The following is a 25,065-nucleotide window of genomic DNA, read 5'->3' on the forward strand; positions in this document are numbered from 1 at the left end:
TGAATGGTGCTACACAGAAAAAGCAGTTAAATGAATAGAGAAGGCAGGGAGCAGGGGTATTGTATTTTTATATAGTGTGATTAGGTGACATTTGAGCAACAAAAGAAAGCATGTCCGTCACGGGCATATCTAGGATAAGAGTTCCAGGTGGATAAGAATACCTTTTGGGAGAAATACACACATACCCATTAAAAGAAAAAAAAAAAAATCAAACACCAAATTTGTTTACAATCAATAGAATTTTAAGTGATCCGAGTTAATTCAATCTTATTCTACGAATAAGAGTAAATTTTTGGAGTATTTTTGGAATGATGAACCCCTTTTAGACTGCTAGGGATTCCATAGCACATTATCCCCAGCAAACTGTTGAAAACTGTAGTGAGCTTTAAAGAAATTGTCAATAAAGTATTTCCAAATTGTGCAGGTCAGATTAGCTACTGAGGCTTAAATTAGTTAAAAAAACAACAAAAACAACAAAGTTAAAATGAACAAAAGCATCTACATTCACACTATTCAAACTGGAAAGGCCACTAGCAGTGTAACATTCACTATATTGTTACCTTATGCATTTTCAGAAGAGAAAATGATCTGTATGTGGGAGCATATATGAAGGAGTCAAAGAGAAAAAGTGTGTCAATATTTATCTATTCCTCCCAATATAGGGGAAAGAATCCTCTTAATGCATAGCACCCCAGATCATGTTACCTGGTGCACAAAACTCTCCTGGTTATAATGGAACCACTCCTTTGACTACAAATCAAAAGCGAGACTCTGTTCCATCATGACTCCCTCTAAGATATGGACCATGTGTTAGGTAAAAGATCCAGTAAACTTCCCACACTTCTTTGTCATCTTTTTATAAAAGTATCATAAAAAGAACACTTTCGAAATAAAAGCATTTTACAGTCAGCACCTATAAAGAAGTTCTTAATGACCTGCTGGACCAGAAATAATTTTTTCATAAATAAATCCAGTATCTCACATACTTTGAGAAACAACATGATTACAATCAAGTCATCGATAATAATCAGATGTGTCACTTTTATTTTCTGCCATTTTACTGTTTATTAATTTCACTAATAATTTAACAAAGGGTATGTTGTGAGAAGATAACAGCAAAACATCTATAAGTTTCTATTATGAAAGCTATTTGTCCTTCATTGTCAAAGCAAATTTCTGTTCAAAATAACTGTAACAAAAACATGTTTGTTCCCAGACTTCTACACTTCATGTAAATTACTCTGAAATCTCCCTCCACATGTATATTCCCTCAAAATTAAAGACAACACAACACTTGCAAACAATAATCATCTGAAAATACTTCAAGTAGAAAGTGATGAAATACAGTAATACTTAAATACCGCAGTATGATCAACTTCCATTAATTATTTGAGAAGTGTACAGAGGTTAACGATTTATTACATCCACAACGGTGGCTTCCTTGAGGATTCCAATTTCCTGTTTAGAACTTAAGTGACATCATAAAACTCTTACGGTACAGCGGGTACTGAGTACCCACTGACAGTAAAATCTGAATTTTCACTTTTCCCAAAGAGCACTGGACTGTTTTATTATTTCAAATTTTTGCTCTAATATTTATCACATTTTGTCATAGCTTAATTTTTTTCTTTACAATTACTGCACTCATTCAATACTTTTGTGATACAAATAAGAAATGACAGTAGGATAAAAACAAAAACCACATACCCCAAATTAAAAAGTTTAACATTCTACAGAATTCCTTCTGAAGAACAATTCTGAAATATAAATATGTACATTATTTAAACAAAGGAAAACCCAAGGTTTCAGCTATAACTCATTCTCTCATTTTAAAAACTACTCAGGCTCACTGAATTAACTGTCTGTCCAAACGAGTATTAACTCTGAATTATGTTCACTGGGTCAGAATCACTGAACAATATTTAGCATTAAGTGAACAACAGCCTATAAAGTTCAATATCAAATTAACAGAGATGAATATTTTTGTTACTTTCCAAAGAATTCAAACATTTGTTTTTTATAAAGAAATTAACCTATATACAAAATACATCCAGTGGGCAGTTTGTCTTGATTTAAGTGCCCAAAGAACGACCACGCTGGCACAATTTAAGGAAAAAGAAAAAAAAAAAGATTAGAAGCGTCTCCTAATCCCCCAAAACCCTGGCCCTGCCTCTCTGCATTATTAATAGGCCTAATGCACAGATTGCTTGCATAAGTAAACGCAATAGCCAACCTCAACTAAAGCAGACCAGCCCAGGGAAGCATGAACAAGGGCCTGCAGGAAATGCTGTGCGTTAGGCCCAGGATGAGGAGGAGTTAGCAAAAACCGTGATGGTGGACGATACTCACTCAGGCGGGAAGAGGCGCAGTTCGTCGATCTTCCCTAGGAAACCGAAGAGGGTCCGCATCTGCTCAGAGCTAGCGCTCGGGGAGACATTAGTCACCTGGATTACCTCGGTGCCGCCGCCTCCGCCGCCGCCGCCGCCGCCCCCCGGCCCGCCGCTGGGGCCCGGGCCCGCAGTGCTGGGGACGATGGTAGTGTTGCTCATGGCGCTACTCGCGTACTCGCTCCTGCTTTAACACATCAAACACACAACAAACAGTGAGAGGGAGGGGGAAGAGGAACCGGTTCGCCGGAGAGGGGACAGGACGGTGTCCGAAGCCGCTGCTGCCGTCGCCGCCGTTTCTCCGCCCCGCCGGTCGCCGCGGGGAACGAAGAGGCCGCGCGAGCTCGACACCACGAGAAAACAAACGGCCTCCCCCACCTCGTTCCAACCACCTTACTCTCGGCCCGAGCTCCCCACAATGCCTTGCGGTGCAAGGGCGCGTCACCCTCGGCTCCGCCCCGTGCCGGCCCAGCAAGCCTCACTCACAGCAGGAGAAACTCGAGGGCCCGCGGTCTCGTGAAAGGAGTCATCTCCATCCCTCTCTGCTCCCTTTTTTTTTTAAAGACAAGAAAAGTGGAAGGCGTTAACTTTTTTTTTTTTAAAGCAAGCCTCCACTCCCCGGCAAAAAACTGCATGCACACTTTAGCAACTATTCTTATTAAAAATGCCCACGATATTTATTTCTTTGTACAGAGTATCTTCTACAGATCTGTCCAGTTACTAATGAAATTTACACCCTAGCTATCAAGATTTTCCTCCCTACCACTATAAAATTTTCTAAATCTTTACACACACCTTTGTAACACTGAATTTGTGACGAATTTGCTTTCCCACTAAAATCTTAAAATATATTTTAATGTTACACTCACTAGTGCTTTTATAAGCTAATTTCACAAATTCACTCTTTTACACTTGATCTTAGTCAAAAGGCCTAGAAGCGATACAAATTCATTTTAAAGAACATTTTACAGTACCTAAATATGTACAAGTATGTGATCTAAAATTTCTACAGAAAAACCTGCTTTACATGCATATTCTTGCTTAAAATAATTTTGAAGCTTTTGATCATAAAAAGATCCTTGCCTAATTTTTCAACCTCATGTGAATTATTCTCCCACTTTCATCCAGTGTTATCCAATGACTTGCAGTTCCCAAACCTGACAAAATCTTTTATTTCAGTGCCTTTACACAAATTATTAATGACCTCCCTCATTTTATCTAACTGCTATCCCCCATAGGGCCTTCCTTGCCTCACTGACACAACTGCAAGCAGAGTTAGGGTTTCCTTCTCGCCACTCAACAACAGAGGTACATATATTTGTTATACTGACATGTCCCCCACAAAGCTCTGAGTTTTCTGGGTCAGTTTAGGACCTAGCACAATGTCTGTCACATAGTCAATGCCCAATAAATGTGCTGAACACATGCACAAATATGTCTTAATGACTGTCATTTATTCTAAGACAACTGTTAAAAAATTTACTTGATCCTAAATATTTCTGGAGGCCAAAATCTGAGGACGTATACAATATTTTCTTTAGTAAATACTTCTATGGAATAATGCAACTGAGAGTGTAATTTGTTAGAGATTAGAAACTAAAGTTACTGAGAGCCAATTGGCTAGGTTTTCTTACTAGTTACGTCATTTCTGCTAGTTCTCATACAAAGGGATGGGTAGGTTGAATATACACCTAGCAAAATTACAAATTACAATTAACTGCATGTCATTCATAAATGTGTACCTGTGAATATAAAAGATGCCAGATAATTAATTTTCTTATTTTGAATCAGACATATGTCACTGTCAAATACAGATTCTTAACAGTTTGATAAAGTTAATTAGTATATCAGTACCCACAAAATGAAGGCCTCCACAGTAGCCCAGCCCACGTAACAAATCTAAACCTAAGTCAGCCAGCACTTACAGGAAACACCTGTCAAGGAAACCTAACAGCAAATCGCAATCTTCCAACTCAGTTTTAGCTAGATTACGGTGCCCTAGAATATAGGACCTGCTAGCCTTATGAAGAAATTCTCCACCTCTTGGCCAATGCTTCTTCTAATTCTTTATAAAACTCCCTCTTGCCCAAAATCCCTTGTGAAGAGTGCTCCATGCTTGCCAGGCACTGTACTCTCCCAATCCATGGATTGTTTTCCTTTGAATAAATGGCATCAAACATCTTACTAAATTGTTTCAGTTTTGTCACTTGATACGTTTAACTCTTATTAGAAGTGGCTATGATGTTCTATGACAAAAGGGCAAATAATACAGGGGCAGGGTTCATGCCTGTCTTTTTTTTTTTTTTAATGTTAACATCTTTTTATTCTCTGTGGTGGATACACAGAAATCTTTTCTATTATTCCACACTTTTCTGTATGTTTGACATATTACATAATTAAAATTACAAATTCAAGCCAAAGAAAAACATAGTTCTGTGATAAGATAAATCTTTTAAGTCCTCAGAAACCAGGTTATACATAAAAACTTACTGAACACACAAATAGATGGTGCTTCCATATGGAGAAACAGTGGCAAAAAAAAATCGTTCTAATGAGGATTTCTGAATATTTTACTTTCAAATCATCTAGCAGCTAAAAAAAAATACTGGACTTACAGCCAGAAGACTGGCTTAAAATAAAATACTACCTTGTTATTAATTAAGTGTGATTTGAGGAAATTTCACTTCACTTCTAAGAACCTACTTCAGTCAAAAGCTGAGTGAGGAGCTGAATCATAATTTTGAAGATCCTTTTAGGTCTAATAAATAGATTAAATAACTAGGTACCTACCTTGTGTTATTATTGTCTGTTTCCCATAGAAATGAAATAGCTAAAGGCAAATAACTAATATATGAAAGCAAATAAATGTATCCAATCTATACTAGTATTAAATCACTTTAGGTTTATTTAGGCTCCCAATTGAACAAGACTATAAAAAGTACAGAACCTGGACACAAGTATCATGCCTGTCTTATTTACTTTAACTCCAGTATCATGAAAATGTTAAAAAAAAAAAAAAGCCTCACAAATTCCTTCAAATATTATTATGCCCCTGCTATGTTTCAGGATTTTCCTAGCCCCTAGAAATACAGCAGAGAAAAAAGATAGGCAATGTTCTGATCTCATGAAACGCCAGGTTCGGTATGGCAAACTCTCAATACAAAAACAAAGACGTAAGGGAGTAATGTGCTGTGATGAAAATAAACCAGGATAGGAAATGGGGGAGAAGGTGTTATCTGAGCTGAAACTTTATTAAGAGGAGGAAGCAAAGCAATCCAAGCAGAGGAAATAGCCAATTAGAAAGGTACTCAGGGTGAGAATAAGTTTGAAGCTTTCAAGGAAAGTAGGAAGACCATTTTCTTTGTTGATTAAAAGCTTTACAGTTTATATTTCAGAGAGAGACTTATAAGAAAATCCTGTATCATGTGGAAAGTGAAGTGAAAGAAGCATGCACAGGGAAGAGCCACCTGCTTATTTTTGGGAGTGGGTTTGGGAAGGCTTCCAGTTATATTTGAATGAAAATTATTACCAATCTCACTAATGGTTGATGCTATTTCCAAAGCAAAAAGTAACCTGTCATTTTGGCCTCTTTAGTCATATTATGGCCTATTAGTCATGTTTGGCCTATACATGCATATTATAGTGCATAATTTCTGATAGGCTTTTGAAATATGAAAAATAAGATTCCCGATAGTAGTGCCCTATTGCTCACAGGTGGGGAACTGCTACTACCACCACACTTCTAAGAAAAATTTAAAGAGGTGCTTGATATTGGAAAGAAAGTCTCTCAAAGAATATTAGAGAATACTACTTTATGCAAATCCTCAAAACAGTACCAATCCTATCAGTTATAATGAACAAGCTTTAGTTCTTTCCAGTATCAAGGTTCTAAAAGATCTCATGTATAAAAGAATGAAACTACACCCCTATCTTATACCACTCACAAAAATTAATTTGAAATGGACTAAAGACTTAAATGTAACACCTGAAACAATAAAACTCCTAGAAGAAAACATAGGAAAAACGTTCCCTGATGTAGGACTTGGGAACGATATTTTGAAAGTCGAAAGCATAAGCAACAAAATTAAAAATAAACAAGTGGGACTACATCAAACTAAAAAGCTTCTGTACAGCAAAGAAAACCATCAACAAAATGAAAAGACAACCTATGGAATAGGAGAAAATATGTACAAACCATATATCTGATAAGGGGTTAATAACTAAAATATACAGGGAACTCCAAAACACCTCACATCTGTTTGAATGACTAGCATTAAAAAGGCTAGAGATAACAAAAGTTGAGGAGGACGTGGAGAAAAGGGAACCCTTGGGCACTACTGGTAGGAATGTAAATTGGTGCAGCCACTATGGAAACAGAAACACCATGTTGAGATGTCTGTATCCCCATGTTCATAGCAGCATTATATACAATAGCCAAGACATGGAAAGTGTCCATCGATGGATGAATAAAGAAGTTATATCTAAAAAACAAAGAAACAAACAAAACTAAACTCACAGAAAAAGAGATCAGATATGTGGTTATCAGAGGTGGGGGTGAAGGGAGGGAGAATGAGAAGAAGGTGTTCAAGTGGTACAAACTTCCAGTTATAAGATAAATAAGTACTTGTGATATAATGTATGACATAAGTATACTTAACAATGCTGGATGATATATATGAAAGTTTCTGAGAGAATAAATTCTAAGCATTCTCATCACAAGGAAAAAGGTTTTTTTTCTTTTTCTTTTATTTTCTATCTATATGTGATGATGGATATTAACTAATTTTGTTGTAATCATTTCAAGATATAGGTAATTAAAATTGTGATGCTGTACACTTAAAACTTATACAGTGCTGTATGTCAATTATATCTCAATAAAACTGGGAAAAAGAACAATTGCAATAAAGATATTTCTAAGGAAAAGAAAAAGACCTCATGTATTTAAATGGAAATTCTTTAATTAAAAGATAGAATAGCCACAGGTATGTACAATAACTCTACCCACTGGACACCATGTTCCCAGTTGGGTAAGTCAACTTACCTGTTACTGTTAGCCACCTTTGTTCACACTACTGGAAAAGATTGTAGAGTCCTCTACATCAGGGGTTCCCAATCCCCTGGCCACACGGCTACGGGTTCATGGCCTCTTAGGAACCAGGTCGCACAGCAGGAGGTGAGCAGCAGGCAAGGGAGCGAAGCTTCATCTGTATTTACAGCCGCTCCCCGTTGTTTGTTGTTCGCATCACCACCTGAGCCCCGTCTCCTGTCAGATCAGCAACGGCATTAGATTCTCATAGGAGTGCAAACCCTACTGTGAACTGCGCATGCGAAGGATCTAGGTTGCATGTTCCTTATGAGAATCTAATGCCTGATGATCTGAGGTGGAGCTGAGGCAGTGATGCTAGCACTGGGGAGTGGCTGCAAATACAGATTATCATTAGCAGAGAGGTTTGACTGCACAGAGACCATAATAAGTCAATTGCTTGCATACTCATATCAAAACCCTATCAGTCAGTGGCAAGTGACAATTAAGCTGCATCTTACAGAGTAGACTGGACATAAGCAACACACTTCAGGTGTCACTGTCTCCCACTACCCCCAGATGGGACCACCTAGTTGCAGGAAAACAAGCTCAGGGGTCCTGAGCTCAGGGGTCCTGATTCTGCATTATGGTGAGTTGTATAATTATTTCCTTATATATTACAATGTAATAATAATAAAGTGCACAATAAATGTAGTGTGCTTGAATCATCCCGAAACCACCCCTCCCCCCCCACCCCCCAACCCCTGGTCTGTGGAAAAATTGTCTTCCATGAAACCGGTCCCTGATGCCAAAAAGGTTGGGGACCGCTGCCGTAAATTGACATAATTTTGCAAATCTGCACAAGCAACAGGTCTTTTACCAAATTAGTTGTTAAGCAGCTCTTTCCCTCTACCAAATATACTCTTTGAGGACAGGGAAGGCAATGTATTCATCTCTGTGTTTCTGATATCCAACAATATTTTACTGGAACAAAGTAAGCATTTGACAAAAACTTACTTACTGAGTATCATCTGTGTGCTAGAAGCTTTACAAATGCCTTACACAATCTACTCAACAAAGGCTTGGTGAATGAAGGCAGGAATGCATTTGTTAGATTTACAAGGAAGTTTGGTTGAGAAACTCTCAAAGTATTTGGCTATACATTTTCCCCCCATAGCTATAGAAAGCAGTAAGAAAAACATGGGAAATAAATCACTGCTTACAAACCATAACTTAAAAAAAACAAACTTACCTGCAGATCTGTTTTGTTTTTCTACTTCTACAAATTAGGTAATTGTATTTCTCTTCTATTTCTATTAATTGGATGATTCTATAATGATTAGTATCTACTTCAAAATCATAATTATAAATCCCACACTCCCTTTTCTGCTCCATCTAAAACGAAGGGGAGAGACTAAAGGATAAGTCAGCATTAGGGGGCTAATGGACAGAATGATGGACAGACACACACCAGAACAGAAAAAGTCTACTTACTTCCAAATACTTGTTTTGTTAACTTATATTGTCTGTCAATAGCAGAAATTCTATATCTACATTTTAAAATTGACAGCACAGGGTCTGTGAACACCTTGAAACTGTGGGCAAAAATCTGTATTTTTCATTTTATTTTTCAAAGTTTGTTTTTATGATTAACATAGAGAGAAAAGGAGTTAGAGCATTAGGATACTATTGCCTAAAGCCACATGCACAGTACTCTCAGCTGTGGTCCATACAACCACAATCAATTTATTTGTAACAGATTTATTGGCGTTTGGATTGAATAGGGTCAACAGAAATATTTGGAGGGGAAAGCTCCAGGTACTGACTACTCACTACCTATCCTCTATGTTATATGAGAATTTTTTACTCTCAACTGAGAAAAGGCCATTTGAGGGACTGCTTCATAATCTTAAAAAAAAAGTGAAAAAAAAATCCAGTACTTATATGTATCTTTATTCTAAGTAAATAGTTTCAAGCATTTTAATACTAGAGAGTTTTCCCTGATCAAGGAATTAGACATCTGTACAATTTGAGCTCTTTTTCCCCTTACGCTATAAAATTAACTTTCTCATCATGAAGGAAAATTATTTCTAAAGAGTCTTATGAAACTGGTAAAACCGAAAGTGTACTCAACTCAGTAATTTGAGGATCTACATTAACTGAATGCTTTTAAAATGTGCTTTAATCCTCACAACACTTAAAAGGTGCTACAGTGATTAAGAATGCAGGCCTAGAGTCAAACCAAAGGGGCTCTGCCACAATTAAGGTATTTGCAATCTTTGGCTCATTACTTTGTGCTTCAATTTCCTCATTTGAACAATGAGGATAATAATAATTTCCAACTCACTGGGTTCTTTTCTGGATGAAGTGAGAATACAAATGCTTAGAAAACATAAATATCAACTACTATTATTATCCCTAATCTACAATTTAAAAACTTTCAGTTTGAAAAATGTTTACCTCAACTGTGTTCCACTTTATACCATCACTCTATTTTAGGCTAGTATCTTGGACTATTACTACTTCATCATTTACATGAAAGATATGAATCAAGAGTTAATTTATACAGTGAGAGGAGTTTCTTAAGATCCCACATTTTAATATAGGCTTTTGGTGGCATATATTTTTTTAAAAAGATTATAAAATAATAAATGCAAAATGTAAAATATTAAAACTATATGTGTAAAAAAGTAGAAGTCCCTCATTCCCATTCCCCATGCATGTTCTCAACTACTGTTAACAGGCAATGTGAACCTCAATTTCCTTACGTGAAAAATGGAGATAATGATACCACTTAAAGTTTTTAAGATTAGAAACATTATGGATATGAAACACCTAGCACAGTGCCCAAGACATAGGTACTCAACAAATGCTTTATACCATTACAAGAAAGTCTGTGTTCCACTTCCTCTTCTCTTCAACAGGTGAATAATAACAATAATACTTCTGGTCTAACCTTAGAGCATTACCGTCAAATGTGAAAATACTTCGTAAGTGGTAGTAAACATGTGAAGTATACTATTATTAGATGCTCTTTCTCCTTTAAGAGGCTGCTGCAATGGAAACATGATGACAGATTTCAGATTTTCATATTCATTTTGTTCCTAAAGCAGCACTTTACCAATAGCACGTGTAGATAGATGACAGCTAAACAAAACATTCCTTTTTTGATAAAACACAATGCTTCATGGAAAACTCTTGCTAGGAAGGCTTCAATTACTTTTCCATATTTTTAGAGCAAGATTGCTATTCTAATTTTCAAAAGACAAACAACTCCACATATGCTTGATCAATCTTAAAAGTACTGTGAAAAAAAAAAAAGTACTGTGACATGGGTTGGAGCAACAGACTATCAAATAACCAAAGCACCGATTAAAAAAAAAAGCAAAATATTAGTAAATACACAAAACAATCTGAATTTTTGATACACGCTAAAGCGAAAGGCCACAATGCTTTTTTCCTTCAATTTCCATCTCAGCCACTTTTAACTATGAACTGCAGTTAGTTTCAAGCCACAATTAGCTCATGGTGAAGTCTAAAGCACGTGGAGACACTGATCAAATAATTATTTTGAAGGAAGGAAGAGATAGTGGAAAGGTAACTTTTTAGGAAACAAGGAATCAAAAGAGAAGCAAAAAGGTCAGGAGCTCTATAATGGAAAAATATCAAAGCTTTATTAACGGCAGATAAATTTAGTGATGAGTGCAAAACATGTATCTCTACAAAGATGAAGAGCAAAAGCTCTGGGTTCACAGATTTGCACTGTGGAGACCAAGTATTTAAATGTTCACTAGTATTTCAACCCCCCCAATAATAGTACCCAAATCACCTAAGTATATGTAACTGTGATATTTTAAAGGATGGAAAAAAAAAATGATGTAGAAAAAAAGTAGTGGACACTCTTGAAGGTATTTTGAAAGTTAAGCTAATATTTTTCTTAATTGCGAGTATAAATACTCCACCTCCAAATTTAACAAATTTTTAAATAAAAATCTATCAATTGTGAATGTCAACAAACTATCAAATTATTACTATTTCCCCCGTATCAACTTCAGTTGGTACTAAGAATAAAGTCTCAGGGGCCATATCTTGTCTCATTAAAACTGTTGGGGACGTTTGCTTATACAGAACTTTTACCATGTATAATTATTTAATGTCTCTTTTTGAAGTATTGAGCAAATAGAGTTGCAAGCCAAATCCATTTGAATAAAAATGTTGGCGGGGTGATATAAAGTCAAATTTTAAAATAGTGGATTTTGATTAAAATGATTTTTCTTTAAACAGATTTATTTGGTACTGGTTTTGTATCTGTTAACACAAAGAAAGGATAGTATTATGAAGTACATTCTCAGATTTGGTGCCCTAATTTTATCTCTGTATAACTTTACTACTTTAAACAAATTCATAAAACCTATACAATTGATGTTAAAATTAAGACTTGAAATCACATAACACATTAATCTTGGAAAAACGATCAAGAAAACAGCTATTAAATGTTAGAAGTAAGAATCACTAGGGATAATGGGAAATATTTTCAGCTGATTTTAGAAAAAGAAATAATACCATAAGTGCTTTTTATTTAGTGACATAAGCGACTGCTTTATAACCACCACCTGTGTTTTAGCTTTTTTTAACAGACTATAAACAAACAAAAAAACTAAAAGTAATTAAGATAAAAAAACTTTAAAAAAAACTACTTCTTCCACTTCATGTGAAAAACATTAGCAATGTAAAAGCCTTTTTGTAAGAGGAAAGTAAAAATATTTTCCTAAAGCTAGTGGACTGTAATCCTTTTACACTGAAAGTAGAGAGAAACAGAAGACAACATTTATATCAAATATTAAACCTCCTAGAGCAAGCTCACTGCTTCCTAATTCAAAAGTAAGAAAGGGAAGCACAGGGAACATACAAAGGATGTACAAATGAATAATCTAAAATAAAATGCACCGTCTCCAGAAAAAATTACCACACAAAGTTCCAATGACAACAAAATACAATTCAAGCCACATTTGAAACTATGAATAAATAGGCAAAATATGTACTACCTTCAAGGAAACAGCATGTTTTCTACTGACTACTTTTAAGTTGGCAGTTATAAGCCTAAATGGAAATCAAATGGGCAAAATGCAATTTTCAAAGGAAACTAATGATGTGTAACAAGCACCATTAAAGTTGAATATTTAAAACACGACGAGTCCATGTGCAATATAATTTTGCTCTCAATTTTGATAATTCAAACCAACTTATTTATAGAGTAAGGACAAACACAGAAAGAAAACTTTGAATAATAAGCATATAAGAATGTAAAAAATTCAACTCAAAGAATACTTAATAAGCAATATATGTTAGGTCCAACAGCTCCAGTCAATAATGACAGTGTTAAAAAGTAGAATGTTCTCTCAATAAATAACGTTAGCATAAAACAGCAGTTCTCACAGATAAGGCAATGTTCTGAAAGGTGAACATTATACTGATTCAGTATAGGCTAAATCTAAATCTCCTATTTTACAGAAAAAGAAAACTTCCTAGAGATGTCTGCAATCAAATTCACTTTGCTCCTGATGACATTAAAAAAAATTGTGCTCAAAAATTTGCACAAATTAATACCATTTTCCTTTGCCACAATTTCTCAATTTGCCTCAATAAATTCATCTTACCAATTGTAGCTTTCAATTTTGAAAATATTTAACATGTAGCAATGTTCATAATAACACAGCCATGTTTTAAAATGTCTTATTAAATTTTAATGGTAGTGATAAGCTGCTCTATCTTACTTTGATAAGTCATACTTTCCGTTATGAAACAGAACAGCATTCTTTGGCCGATACAATTCTTAGGGTCAATGTATTTTTGGTTTCTTCACTTTCTGTTTTCATTTAGCAAATCTAGAAGAGTGAAACCTTCCATACTTTAATAAAATGAATATAATAAACAGTAGCTAGGCAAATTCTGTTACAAATGGCAGCTATGCAGTAGTCTCCAGCCCCTACACAGGAGATATCCGTTTCATATTATTTTAATAATCCATCTTTTTTTTAAAAGAAACAAATACTTCAGCTTCAATGCTCATGTTGAAAAAGGTTCGGATCTTTTGTTTTAATGCATTCTTTCGAAAGTAATACAATGAATATACAGTGTTAATTCCCACGAATATAACTATATATAATTACACTTTCTCATAAAGAAGCTCAATTAAGTTGATAAGCTTTCAGTTTGCATGAGTTTGAGATGAAACATGATTTTCCTGATTGCATGAGGTAATAATTTTCACCCTCACTTGTTCAATCTGCACTTGCTACAGAGGTACAATACACAGTGTAATACAGATATATACTTGTAAAATTTTTATACATGTCAGTTTGTTATCTATTGAAGTTTACCACAAGAGTGCAGTCACTTGGACTTTTCAGAATTACTCTGCCATTAATCAGGACATGCTTCTCTTATACAAAATGCAACAATGTTTCAACATAATACTATAATTAAATGTCAATAATGAAATATTTAACTTCAAGTAGAAGCACAATAAATCAAAAAACTGTATCTTCCTTATAATTAAAAAAAAATTGAACTAAAGAAGAATCTATTGTAGGGGGAGAGGTGGCTACTGTAAAATTTTACACTTGAGTAAATAATCCTCCAAAGGTAGGCTGCTACATCCTACAAAAGAGAAAAAGGGTTTTCTCTAGTAAATAATTACCTCCTAAAACATAATTGAAGTCTCCCTAAAAATGGTTCGAAGACAAATGTTGAAAATGGTGAAATAAAAGCCACTAGGGAAATCATAATGATTAATAAGAAAGGTTTTAGAGAGAGAGATCCATCTAGGTTCAAAGGCCTGGTCATACCACTTATAGAAACTTACGACTTTTGGCAAGTTTCTTAATCCTTTTTAGCCTTAATTTCTTCACCTGTAAAATTGATCCTTGTGCTAAATAAGAGATAGTAAAAGAGGTATTATCAGCACTGAGCCTGATACTTAGGGCCCAATAAGGTAACTATAATGATTATTGTCAAGACAAACTTGGGTCGGGGGTGTTTATTAGCGACCTTGCAAAAACTGCTATGTTCCTTGCTTTAAAACCCACTCTGTTTGATAGTGTAATTACTGGTAGTTTTCTGCTGTTCACTTTCAATGCAAAGGACTCCACAGAATTAAGAAGAAAAATAATCGAGGGGGTCAGGGTTTAGAAACCTAATTTTACGGCTGGCAAGAACGTGGACTCAGGCAAAACCGTGTGCGCTGCAGAATTTGTTAGCTGGCCGTCATATTACCTTTTAATTATCCTAATGATCCCCAGCCGAGCTGATGGGGAGTTAAAAGGATATCTCCAGGGGAAGGCTTTTTAAAACAAAATTACTTTAGGCAAAACAAAAGTCTAGCGCCCAGGACAATACTAAAGAGGATGAGTTATTAATTACTTATTGAATGACTCACTAAAGCTGTATATTTCAGGCAGAAACTAACTGTCCAAGATATACGACTTACTGCACAAAATTTTCATTTTCCATTCTGAACTGGACGGAATCCGTTTCCTCACCAAGCTCTCAATATTTAAAACTTCATCTTTGCTTAATTATTTCAAAAAACCCGAATGAGATAGGAAATGATTAACCCTACATTAATGAAAAAGGAGTGAGCTTTAAAAGCTGTCAAGTAAACTGTCTAAAGTTACACAGTTTGTAAGCTACAGAAGGACCTGGGATTCGAACTCGTAGCTCTCGGGCTCCGAAATCTAAGCTTTTCTCGCTACACTCAAGCTTGCGCTTCCACTTGGCTTCCCTAAACCATCCGGTAGAGAGAACGTTCATTATGAAGCTTTTTTTTTCTTTTTTTGTGTTTCCTTCTCTGTTGCCAACCCTTCCATTTCACACTACCTCCTATGTTGGGCTACGAATTCCATACAACAACAATCGAGGTGCACTAAGGCTAGGAGTCGGAGTATAGACCCAAAGAACAGAAATTGGTTTTACTTCCTACGCGGAATGGAGGTCTGGCGCCAGCACCAAAAGCGACAAACAGGCAGGGGTCCAGAGAGGCTGCAGACCGCGCCCAGGTCTCAAGTTTTAGTCAAGGCCCACGTTCAGGCCAGGCGAGGGGAGCAGAGAAGGTTATCCTTTCTTGACACCCTCGCCGCCGCGGGAGCACAGAAGAGTAGGTTGGAGTCTCAGTAATAGTGCCCACAATAAATTCAAACCCGCTCTTCAGCCCGTTAAACGCACTTACTTGAGCGAAGTAATTTCCAAGACACAAGGCCGGCACCGGCAACGGGAAGGGCCCCTCGGTCCTCCTGCCCCAGACGCTGGCGGTGACGACAGCCGAGCCGCGCCGCCGAAAGCGAAGGCCCAGCGCACGGAGCGCGCGCTCCCGACAGGGGCTGGGCGGCTCCGCGGCGCCACCTTTAAGCGTCACTGGTGGGGCTCTGCTTCTGAACACCCGGGTTCGAACATGTCGCGGCTGAAGGGAGTAGCTGGGCGGGATCCCCGAGCGGGGTTCCGAGCTGAGAGGAGAGACCGCGGTGCCTCCGTACCCCAGGGGCTATTAAAGGCGGCGAGGAAGAGCGGGCAGTTAAACCTGTCGGGCCGCAACCTCAGTGAAGGTAAGATCCAGAGGTACGACCCGATTGTGCGACCTCGCAGAAAGCACTTGCCCCACGTAGCCTCCCTTTCCTCTGGCCTGGGTTTGGCCGCCTTTTGCCCAGGCTCCTAGCCAGGATCCCGGTGCTCGAATTCAGGCACTCATAACATTTCCACTGGTTCGGTCAGCTCGTTCGGTTCCTCCTTTCGCTCCAGGAGTGTCTGGTGCAGGGAATGTGCTGGGAATACGGTCAAAATTTAAACGGGTTGCTTTCTGGGATTCCTGCATTCTATGGAATAACAACATAATGTTTGACTAAATTAGCTATCAAGTGATGGGCACATGCTTTGTTTCTTTGGTCCTCTGTTCCTCCTCTTAATTTAATCACTTAGGGCAGTTATCAGCGCTAAAATTCTGTATTTTATCTGCTCCTTTGTGAACTAAGAGTGAATGTCACTGTTCTCTATCAAGACCATTTTCTGTGTGCAACTGGACAGGAGGAAATACAAGGAATAATGAACATTATCCTAAATTGAAGATCAAGATGGATGCCATACTGAGTGAATTTGGGGCCATCCTGAAAATCTGGTAAAGATAAAAAGCACAAATCTGGACACCATGAACGAATAATAGCCAGATGCTCTTCTGATTTTCTGTTGTATACGGGAGGGAGTGGGAAGTGGGGAGAGAGAGATTATGGCATTCCTCCTATTTTCCTCTACTTATATTTAGGTTTAAGGCTACCTGGGATTAAAAGCTTCCATTTCCTTGTAATGATTGCTTTTTTTATTGTGCCATGTATAGAGTTGACCATGCAAGCAAATACTTGCTGAATGAATGAAAGGGTATATGACAAAATCTCTGCTCTACCTAGAAAAGCTTTTAATCAATGGGGACATTAGTATTCTAAAACTACAGATGTGCATATACACTTGCTTTTTCCAAAGCCTGGAACTTTCTACATGATACCTGACTAGGGTTCACTCTGCTTCCTGTAGGACTCTGCTCAGATAGGCCCTTCCTAACTACCCTATCTAAATACCATTGCTAACGTGTATTCTCTGTTTTTTAATAGCATTTATTACTATCAGAATTTATATTATATATTTGTTTATTGTCTTCTATCCTCTGCTAGAGTATTAGTTGTATGTGGTCAAGAAGCTTTGTTTTATTAATTGTTGTGTCCCTAACACTCAAAATAGTGCTTAGTACATAGTAGATTCTTATTAAACATTTGTGGAAGGAATAAGTAAATGAATGAGTACTCCCAAATACTAAGTGTGTGCTGGAATGTACTTATTGATTGGATCCAGATGGTTTAGTCTATTAAAGTTTCAGGGAGCAAATGAATTTTGACTCCTAGCTTCATGATGACATGGATCAGGGCTGTTTAGGTCATTATTGTATAAACAGAGCCTAACATAATATCTGGCACATACTAGGTACTCAGCAAATTATGTTGAAGGTACAATATTTCATAGGAGACAAAAGATGTAAATGGGAGAGGCACATGGTATCTATAGCTCATATATAAAAAAGGAATTCTTGTTATCATAATATAAAAGGTTTTTCTTTATCTAGTTGTAGCCTTCAACTTCCTCTCTTGTCTTTCAGCCTTTGATATCCAAACTGCGGTAATTCTGAACTATTTGTAGTCCAGTATGGAGCCATGCTTCTTATTTCCATATCTTTGCTCATGTAACTTTGAGATGCTTAATCTCCCGGTGTTTTATTTTCTCATTTATAATGTGATAGTAGGAATAGGACCTACTAAGGTTTAAATGAGATAATACCCATAAAAGGCCTGGTACATAAAAAGTACATGGTAAAAATTGGCCATTGCTATTATTATTGCAATAGCCTCCTAAATGGTTTCCTGAATTTCTTGTTTTAAATCTCACCCTCTAAATCAGTGCCATTACCAAGAATTATCTTTCCAAAACAAAGATCTTACTATGTCATTCACATTTAATGACTCCCAGTAGCCCACAAGATTCAGCATAAAGTTCTTAGTACAACAAACAAAAAAAGTCTTTTGAAATCTTGCCCCTAAGCGTCTACAATAAAGCCTCCTGTCTCTTTTCGGAATCCTATACTTTAACAACAACGACAATAGCAAATCGTTTTTCACCCGAACAACCATACTTTAAGGTTTTTTTAGAACAGTTTTAGGATTCCAGAAAGTTGAACAGACAGTACAGAGAGTTCTCGTATACCCTCTCTCCCCAGCTCATAGTTTCCCCTATTATTAGCATCTTGCATTATGTAGTACATTTGTCACAATTGGTCAGCCAATATTGATATATCATTATTAAAGTCCATTATTTACATACTGTTCACTCTTAGTCTTATACAGTTCTATGAGTTTTGACAAATGCATGATGTCATGTATCTACCATTCCAGTATCATATAGAATATTTTCACTGCCCTAAAAATCACCTGAGCCCTACCTGTTTATTCCTTACCCTGCTTCTCCAGAAGCCCTGGCAGCCACTCATCTTTTTTTTTTTTAAATAAATTTATTTATTTATTTATTTTTGAGTGTGTTGGGTCTTCGATGCTGCACGCGGGCTTTCTCTAGTTGTGGAGAGCGGGGGATACTCTTCGTTGTGATGTGAGGGCTTCTGATCGCGGTGGCTTCTCTTGTTGTGGAGCATAGGCTCTAGGTGCGTGGGCTTCAGTAGTTGTGGCTCGCAGGCTCTATAGCTGAGGCTCAGTAGTTGTGGTGCATGGGCTTAGTTGCTCCGCGGCATGTGGGCTCTTCCTGGGCAGGGCTCGAACCCGTATCCCCTGCACTGGCAGGCGGATTCTTAACCACTGCGCCACCAGGGAAGTCCCAGCCCCTCATCTTTTTACTCTTTCTATGGTTTTGCCTTTTCCAACACGTCATATAATTGGAATCATACAGTATGTAGCTTTTTCAGACTGCCCTTTTTCACTAAGTAATGTGCATTTAGGGTTCCTCCATGTCTTTTCATGGCTTGATAGCTCATTTCATTTAACACTGAATGATATTCTATGGTACGGATGTACCATTTTATTTATCCATTCACCTTTCGAAGGACATTTTGGTTGCTTCCAGTTTTTGGCAATTATGAATGAAGCTGCTGTTTGTGTTCAGGTTTTTGCGTGGACATAAATTTTCAATTCATTTGGGTAAAAACCTACGAGTGCCTTTGTTTTGATTTTTGGAACTTTCTGGATTTTTTTTTCCTTGAATATTTTTGGTCTGCTGTTGGTTGAATATGCACATGTGGAACCCAAGGATACAGAGGGCGGATTGTATACTCCAGGTCTTTCTTTCGTCCTTTATATTTATATGATTATATAAATGTATTTGTAAAGTGCAGTCATGTCCATTGTTTCTAAATTGGAAAAATAGAACCTAGCCTTTAATTTTGCTGTATATAACAAAAAGCAGTTAAAATTCTGTTGATTCTTTTTTCTTAAGAGCAAATGTGGATTTTTATTTTGAAAGAAATCATAATACATTTTTTAAAAATTTAAAGCTAACAAAAAATTTAAAGCTAACGAATAACAAAAACATTCCAATTTTCAGAAAGAACAATATATATTTTTTACTAACTACCTAACAGCTATATACAGTGAATGATTTCTATAATGCTTTATTTCCTACATTTTTTTACATCTTTATTGGAGTATAATTGCTTTACAATAGTGTATTAGTTTCTGCTTTATAACAAAGTGAATCAGTTATACATATACATATGTTCTGATATCCCTTCCCTCTTGCGTCTCCCTCCCTCCCACCCTCACTATCCCACCCCTCTAGGTGGTCACAAAGCACTGAGCTGATCTCCCTGTGCTATGTGGCTGCTTCCCACTAGCTATCTACCTTACATTTGGTAGTATATATATGTCCATGCCACTCTCTCGCTTTGTCACAGCTTACCCTTCCCCCTCCCCATATCCTCAAGTCCATTCTCTACTAGGTCTGTGTCTTTATTCCTGTCTTACCCCTAGGTTCTTCGTGACATTTTTTTTTCTTAAATTCCATATATATGTGTTAATATACGGTATTTGTCTTTCTCTTTCTGACTTACTTCACTCTGTATGACAGACTGTAGGTCCATCCACCTCATTACAAATAGCTCAATTTCGTTTCTTTTTATGGCTGAGTAATATTCGATTGTATATATGTGCCACATCTTCTTTATCCATTCATCCAATGATGGACACTTAGGTTGTTTCCATCTCCGGGCTATTGTAAATAGAGCTATTGTAAATAGAGCTGCAATGAACATTTTGGTACATGACTCTTTTTGAATTATGGTTTTCTCAGGGTATATGCCCAGTAGTGGGATTGCTGGGTCATATGGTAGTTCTATTTGTAGTTTTTTAAGGAACCTCAATACTGTTCTCCATAGTGGCTGTACCAATTCACATTCCCACCAGCAGTGCAAGAGTGTTCCCTTTTCTCCACACCCTCTCCAGCATTTATTGTTTCTAGATTTTTTGATGATGGCCATTCTGACCGGTGGGAGATGATATCTCATTGTAGTTTTGATTTGCATTTCTCTAATGATTAATGATGTTGAGCATTCTTTCATGTGTTTGTTGGCAATCTGTATATCTTCTTTGGAGAAATGTCTGTTTAGGTCTTCTGCCCATTTTTGGATTGGGTTGTTTGTTTTTTGGTTATTGAGCTGCATGTGCTGCTTATAAATTTTGGAGATTAATCCTTTGTCAGTTGCTTCATTTGCAAATATTTTCTCCCATTCTGAGGGTTGTCTTTTGGTCTTGTTTATGGTTTCCTTTGCTGTGCAAAAGCTTTGAAGTTTCATTAGGTCCCATTTGTTTATTTTTGTTTTTATTTCCATTTCTCTAGGAGGTGGGTCAAAAAGGATCTTGCTGTGATTTATGTCATAGAGTGTTCTGCCTATGTTTTCCTCTAAGAGTTTGATAGTTTCTGGCCTTACATTTAGGTCTTTAATCCATTTTGATCTTATTTTTGTGTATGGTGTTAGGGAATGATCTAATCTCATTCTTTTACATGTATCTGTCCAGTTTTCCCAGCACCACTTATTGAAGAGGCTGTCCTTTCTCCACTGTACATTCCTGCCTCCTTAATCAAAGATAAGGTGACCATATGTGTGTGGGTTTATCTCTGGGCTTTCTGTCCTGTTCCATTGATCTATCATTCTGGTTTTATGCCAGTACCATACTGTCTTGATTACTGTAGCTTTGTAGTATAGTCTGAAGTCAGGGAGCCTGATTCCTCCATCTCTGTTTTTCGTTCTCAAGATTGCTTTGGCTATTCGGGGTCTTTTGTGTTTCCATACAAATTGTGAAATTTTTTGTTCTAGTTCTGTGAAAAATGCCAGTGGTAGTTTGATAAGGGAGTGCATTGAATCTGTAGATTGCTTCGGATAGTAGAGTCATTTTCACAATGTTGATTCTTCCAATCCAAGAACATGGTATATCTTTCCATCTGTTCGTATCATCTTTAATTTCCTTCATCAGTGTCTTATAATGTTCTGCATACAGGTCTTTTGTCTCCTTAGGTAGGTTTATTCCTAGATATTTTATTCTTTTTGTTGCAATGGTAAATGGGAGTGTTTTCTTGATTTCACTTTCAGATTTTTCCTCATTAGTATATAGGAATGCCGGAGATTTCTGTGCATTAATTTTGTATCCTGCTACTTTACCAAATTCATTGATTAGCTCTAGTAGTTTTCTGGTAGCATCTTTAGGATTCTCTATGTATAGTATCATGTCATCTGCAAACAGTGACAGCTTTACTTCTACTTTTCCGATTTGGATTCCTTTTATTTCCTTTCCTTCTCTGATTGCTGTGGCTAAAATTTCCAAAACTATGTTGAATAAAAGTGGTGAGAGTGGGCAACCTTGTCTTGTTCCTGATCTTAGTGGAAATGGTTTCAGTTTTTCACCATTGAGGACGATGTTGGCTGTGGGTTTGTCATATATGACCTTTATTATGTTGAGGAGAGTTCCCTCTATGCCTACTTTCTGCAGGGTTTTTATCATACAAGGGTGTTGAATTTTGTCGAAAGCTTTCTCTGCATCTATTGAGATGATCATATGGTTTTTCTCCTTCAATTTGTTAATATGGTGTATCACGTTGATTGATTTGTGTATATTGAAGAATCCTTGCATTCCTGGAATAAACCCCACTTGATCATGGGGTATGATCCTTTTAGTGTGCTGTTGGATTCTGTTTGCTAGTATTTTGTTGAAGATTTTTGCATCTATGTTCATCAGTGATATTGGCCTGTAGTTTTCTTTCTTTGTGACATCCTTGTCTGGTTTTGGTATCAGGGTGATGGTGGCCTCGTAGAATGAGTTTGGGAGTGTTCCTCCCTCTGCTCTGTTTTGGAAGAGTTTGAGAAGGGTAGGTGTTAGCTCTTTCTAAATGTTTGATAGAATTTGCCTGTGAAGCCATCTGGTCCTGGGCTTTTGTTTGTTGGAAGATTTTTAATCACAGTTTCAATTTCAGTGCTTGTGAATGGTCTGTTCATATTTTCTGTTTCTTCCTGATTCAGTCTTGGCAGGTTGTGCATTTCTAAGCATTTGTCCATTTCTTCCAGGTTGTCCATTTTTTTTGGCATAGAGTTGCTTGTAGTAGTCTCTCATGATCTTTTGTATTTCTGCAGTGTCAGTTGTTACTTCTCCTTTTTCATTTCTAATTCTTTTTATTTGAGACTTCTCCCTTTTTTCTTGATGAGTGTGGCTAATGGTTTATCAATTTTGTTTATCTTCTCAAAGAACCGGGTTTTAGTTTTACTGATTATTGCTATCATTTCCTTCATTTCTTTTTCATTTATTTCTGATCTGATTTTTATGATTTCTTTCCTTCTGCTAACTTTGGGTTTTTGTTGTTCTTCTTTCTGTAATTGCTTTAGGTGCAAGGTTAGGTTGTTTATTCGAGATGTTTCCTGTTTCTTAAGGTAGGATTGTATTGGTATAAACTTCCCTCGTAGAACTGCTTTTGCTGCGTCTCATACGTTTTGGGTCATCATGTCTCCATTGTCATTTGTTTCTAGGTATTTTTTAATTTCCTCTTTGATTTCTTCAGTGATCACTTCGTTATTAAGTAGTGTATTGTTTAGCCTCCATGTGTTTGTACTTTTTACGGATCTTTTCCTTAATTGTTGTGGAAACAACATAGCGTTGTGGTCGGAAAACATACTTGATACAATTTCAATTTTCTTAAATTTACCAAGGCTTGGTTTGTGACCCAAGATATGATCTATCTTGGAGAATGTTCCATGAGCACTTGAGAAAAATGTGTATTCTGTTGTTTTTGGATGGAATGTCCTATAAATATCAATTTATAGGATAAATATCAATTAAGTCCATCTTGTTTAATGTATCATTTAAAGCTTGTGTTTCCTTATTTATTTTCATTTTGGATGATCTGTCCATGGGTGCAAGTGGGGTGTTTAAGTCCCCTACTATGAACATGTTACTGTCGATTTCCCCTTTTATGGCTGTTAGTATTTCCCTTATGTATTGAGGTGCTCCTATGTTGGGTGCATAAGTGTTTACAATTGTTATATCTTCTTCTTGGATGAATCCCTTCATCATTATGTAGTGTCCTTCTTTGTCTCTTCTAATAGTCTTTATTTTAAAGTGTATTTTGTCTGATATGAGAATTGCTACTCCAGCTTTCTTTTGATTTCCATTTGCATGGAATATCTTTTTCCGTCCCCTTACTTTCAGTCTGTATGTGTCTCTAGGTCTCAAGTGGGTCTCTTGTAGACAGCATATATATGGGTTTTGTTTTTGTATCCATTCAGCCAATCTGTGTCTTTTGGTGGGAGTATTTAGTCCATTTACATTTAAGGTAATTATCGATATGTATGTTCCTATTACCATTTTCTTAATTGTTTTGGGTTCGTTATTGTAGGTCTTTTCCTTCTCTTGTGTTTCTTTCCTAGAGAAGTTCCTTTAGCATTTGTTGTAAAGCTGGTTTGGTGGTGCTGAACTCTCTCAGCTTTTGCTTGTCTGTAAAGGTTTTAATTTCTCCATCAAATCTGAATGAGATCCTTGCTTGGTAGAGTAATCTTGGTTGCAGGTTTTTCTGCTTCATCATTTTAAATATGTCCTGCCAGTCCCTTCTGGCTTGCAGAGTTTCTGCTGAAAGATCAGCTGTTAACCTTATGGGGATTCCCTTCTGTGTTATTTGTTGTTTTTCACTTGCTGCTTTTAATATGTTTTCTTTGTATTTAATTTTTGACAGTTTGATTAGTATGTGTCTTGGTGTATTTCTCCTTGGATTTATCCTGTATGGGACTCTCTGTGCTTCCTGGACTTGATTAACTATTTCCTTTCCCATGTTAGAGAAGTTTTCAACTATAATCTCTTCAAATATTTTTTCAGTCCCTTTCTTTTTCTCTTCTTCTTCTGCAACCCCTATAATTTGAATGTTGGTGCGTTTAATGTTGTCCCAGAGGTCTCTGAGACTGTCCTCAGTTCTTGTCATTCTTTTTTCTTTATTCTGCTCTGCAGTAGTTATTTCCACTATTCTATCTTCCAGGTCACTTATCCGTTCTTCTGCCTCAGTTATTCTGCTATTGAACCCTTCTAGAGTATTTTTAATTTCATTTATTGTGTTGTTCATCGTTGCTTGTTTCATCTTTAGTTCTTCTAGATCCTTGTTAAATGTTTCTTGCATCTTGTCTATTCTATTTCCAAGATTTTGGATCATCTTTACTATCATTATTCTGAATTCTTTTTCAGGTAGACTGCCTATTTCCTCTTCATTTGTTAGGTCTGGTGGGTTTTTATCTTGCTCCTTCATCTGCTGTGTGTTTTTCTGTCTTCTCATTTTGCTTATCTTACTGTGTTTGGGGTCTCCTTTTTGCAGGCTGCAGGTTCGTAGTTCCGATTGTTTTTGGTGTCTGTCCCCAGTGGCTAAGGTTGGTTCAGTGGGTTGTGTAGGCTTCCTGGTGGAGGGGACTAGTGCCTGTGTTCTGGTGGATGAGGCTGGATCGTGTCTTTCTGGTGGGCAGGTACACGTCTGGTGGTGTGTTTTGGGGTGTCTGTGGACTTACTATGATTTTAGGCAACCTCTCTGCTAATGGATGGGGCT

The 25,065-nt window shown here is 36.9% G+C and overlaps 2 protein-coding genes across 8 annotated transcripts in view; one reads left to right on the plus strand and one right to left on the minus strand.

The window, feature by feature from the left end:
• SRSF11 (serine and arginine rich splicing factor 11) overlaps positions 1-15,756 on the minus strand; it is a 54,569-nt gene extending 38,813 nt beyond the window's left edge. For 3 of the 7 annotated variants that reach the window (XM_060304352.1, XM_030865925.2, XM_060304347.1), the window contains exon 1: positions 2,350-2,790. In XM_060304352.1, coding sequence (XP_060160335.1) covers positions 2,350-2,549 — 200 coding nt within the window. In that variant the 5' untranslated portion in view covers positions 2,550-2,790. Of the gene's footprint in view, positions 1-2,349; positions 2,791-7,428; positions 7,651-15,637 lie in introns of those variants that run through there. The other 4 variants (XM_030865918.3, XM_030865919.3, XM_030865920.2 and 1 more) reach the window with 4 other exon arrangements.
• A 37-nt stretch (positions 15,757-15,793) lies between these two features.
• LRRC40 (leucine rich repeat containing 40) overlaps positions 15,794-25,065 on the plus strand; it is a 55,940-nt gene continuing 46,668 nt past the window's right edge. Inside the window, exon 1 of the mRNA XM_030865915.2 lies at positions 15,794-16,010. Within this exon, the coding sequence (XP_030721775.1) occupies positions 15,860-16,010 (151 nt within the window). The 5' untranslated portion in view covers positions 15,794-15,859. The remainder of the gene's footprint in view (positions 16,011-25,065) is intronic.

Source organism: Globicephala melas, chromosome 1 (assembly GCF_963455315.2).
Source record: "Globicephala melas chromosome 1, mGloMel1.2, whole genome shotgun sequence".
NCBI lineage: Eukaryota > Metazoa > Chordata > Mammalia > Artiodactyla > Delphinidae > Globicephala > Globicephala melas.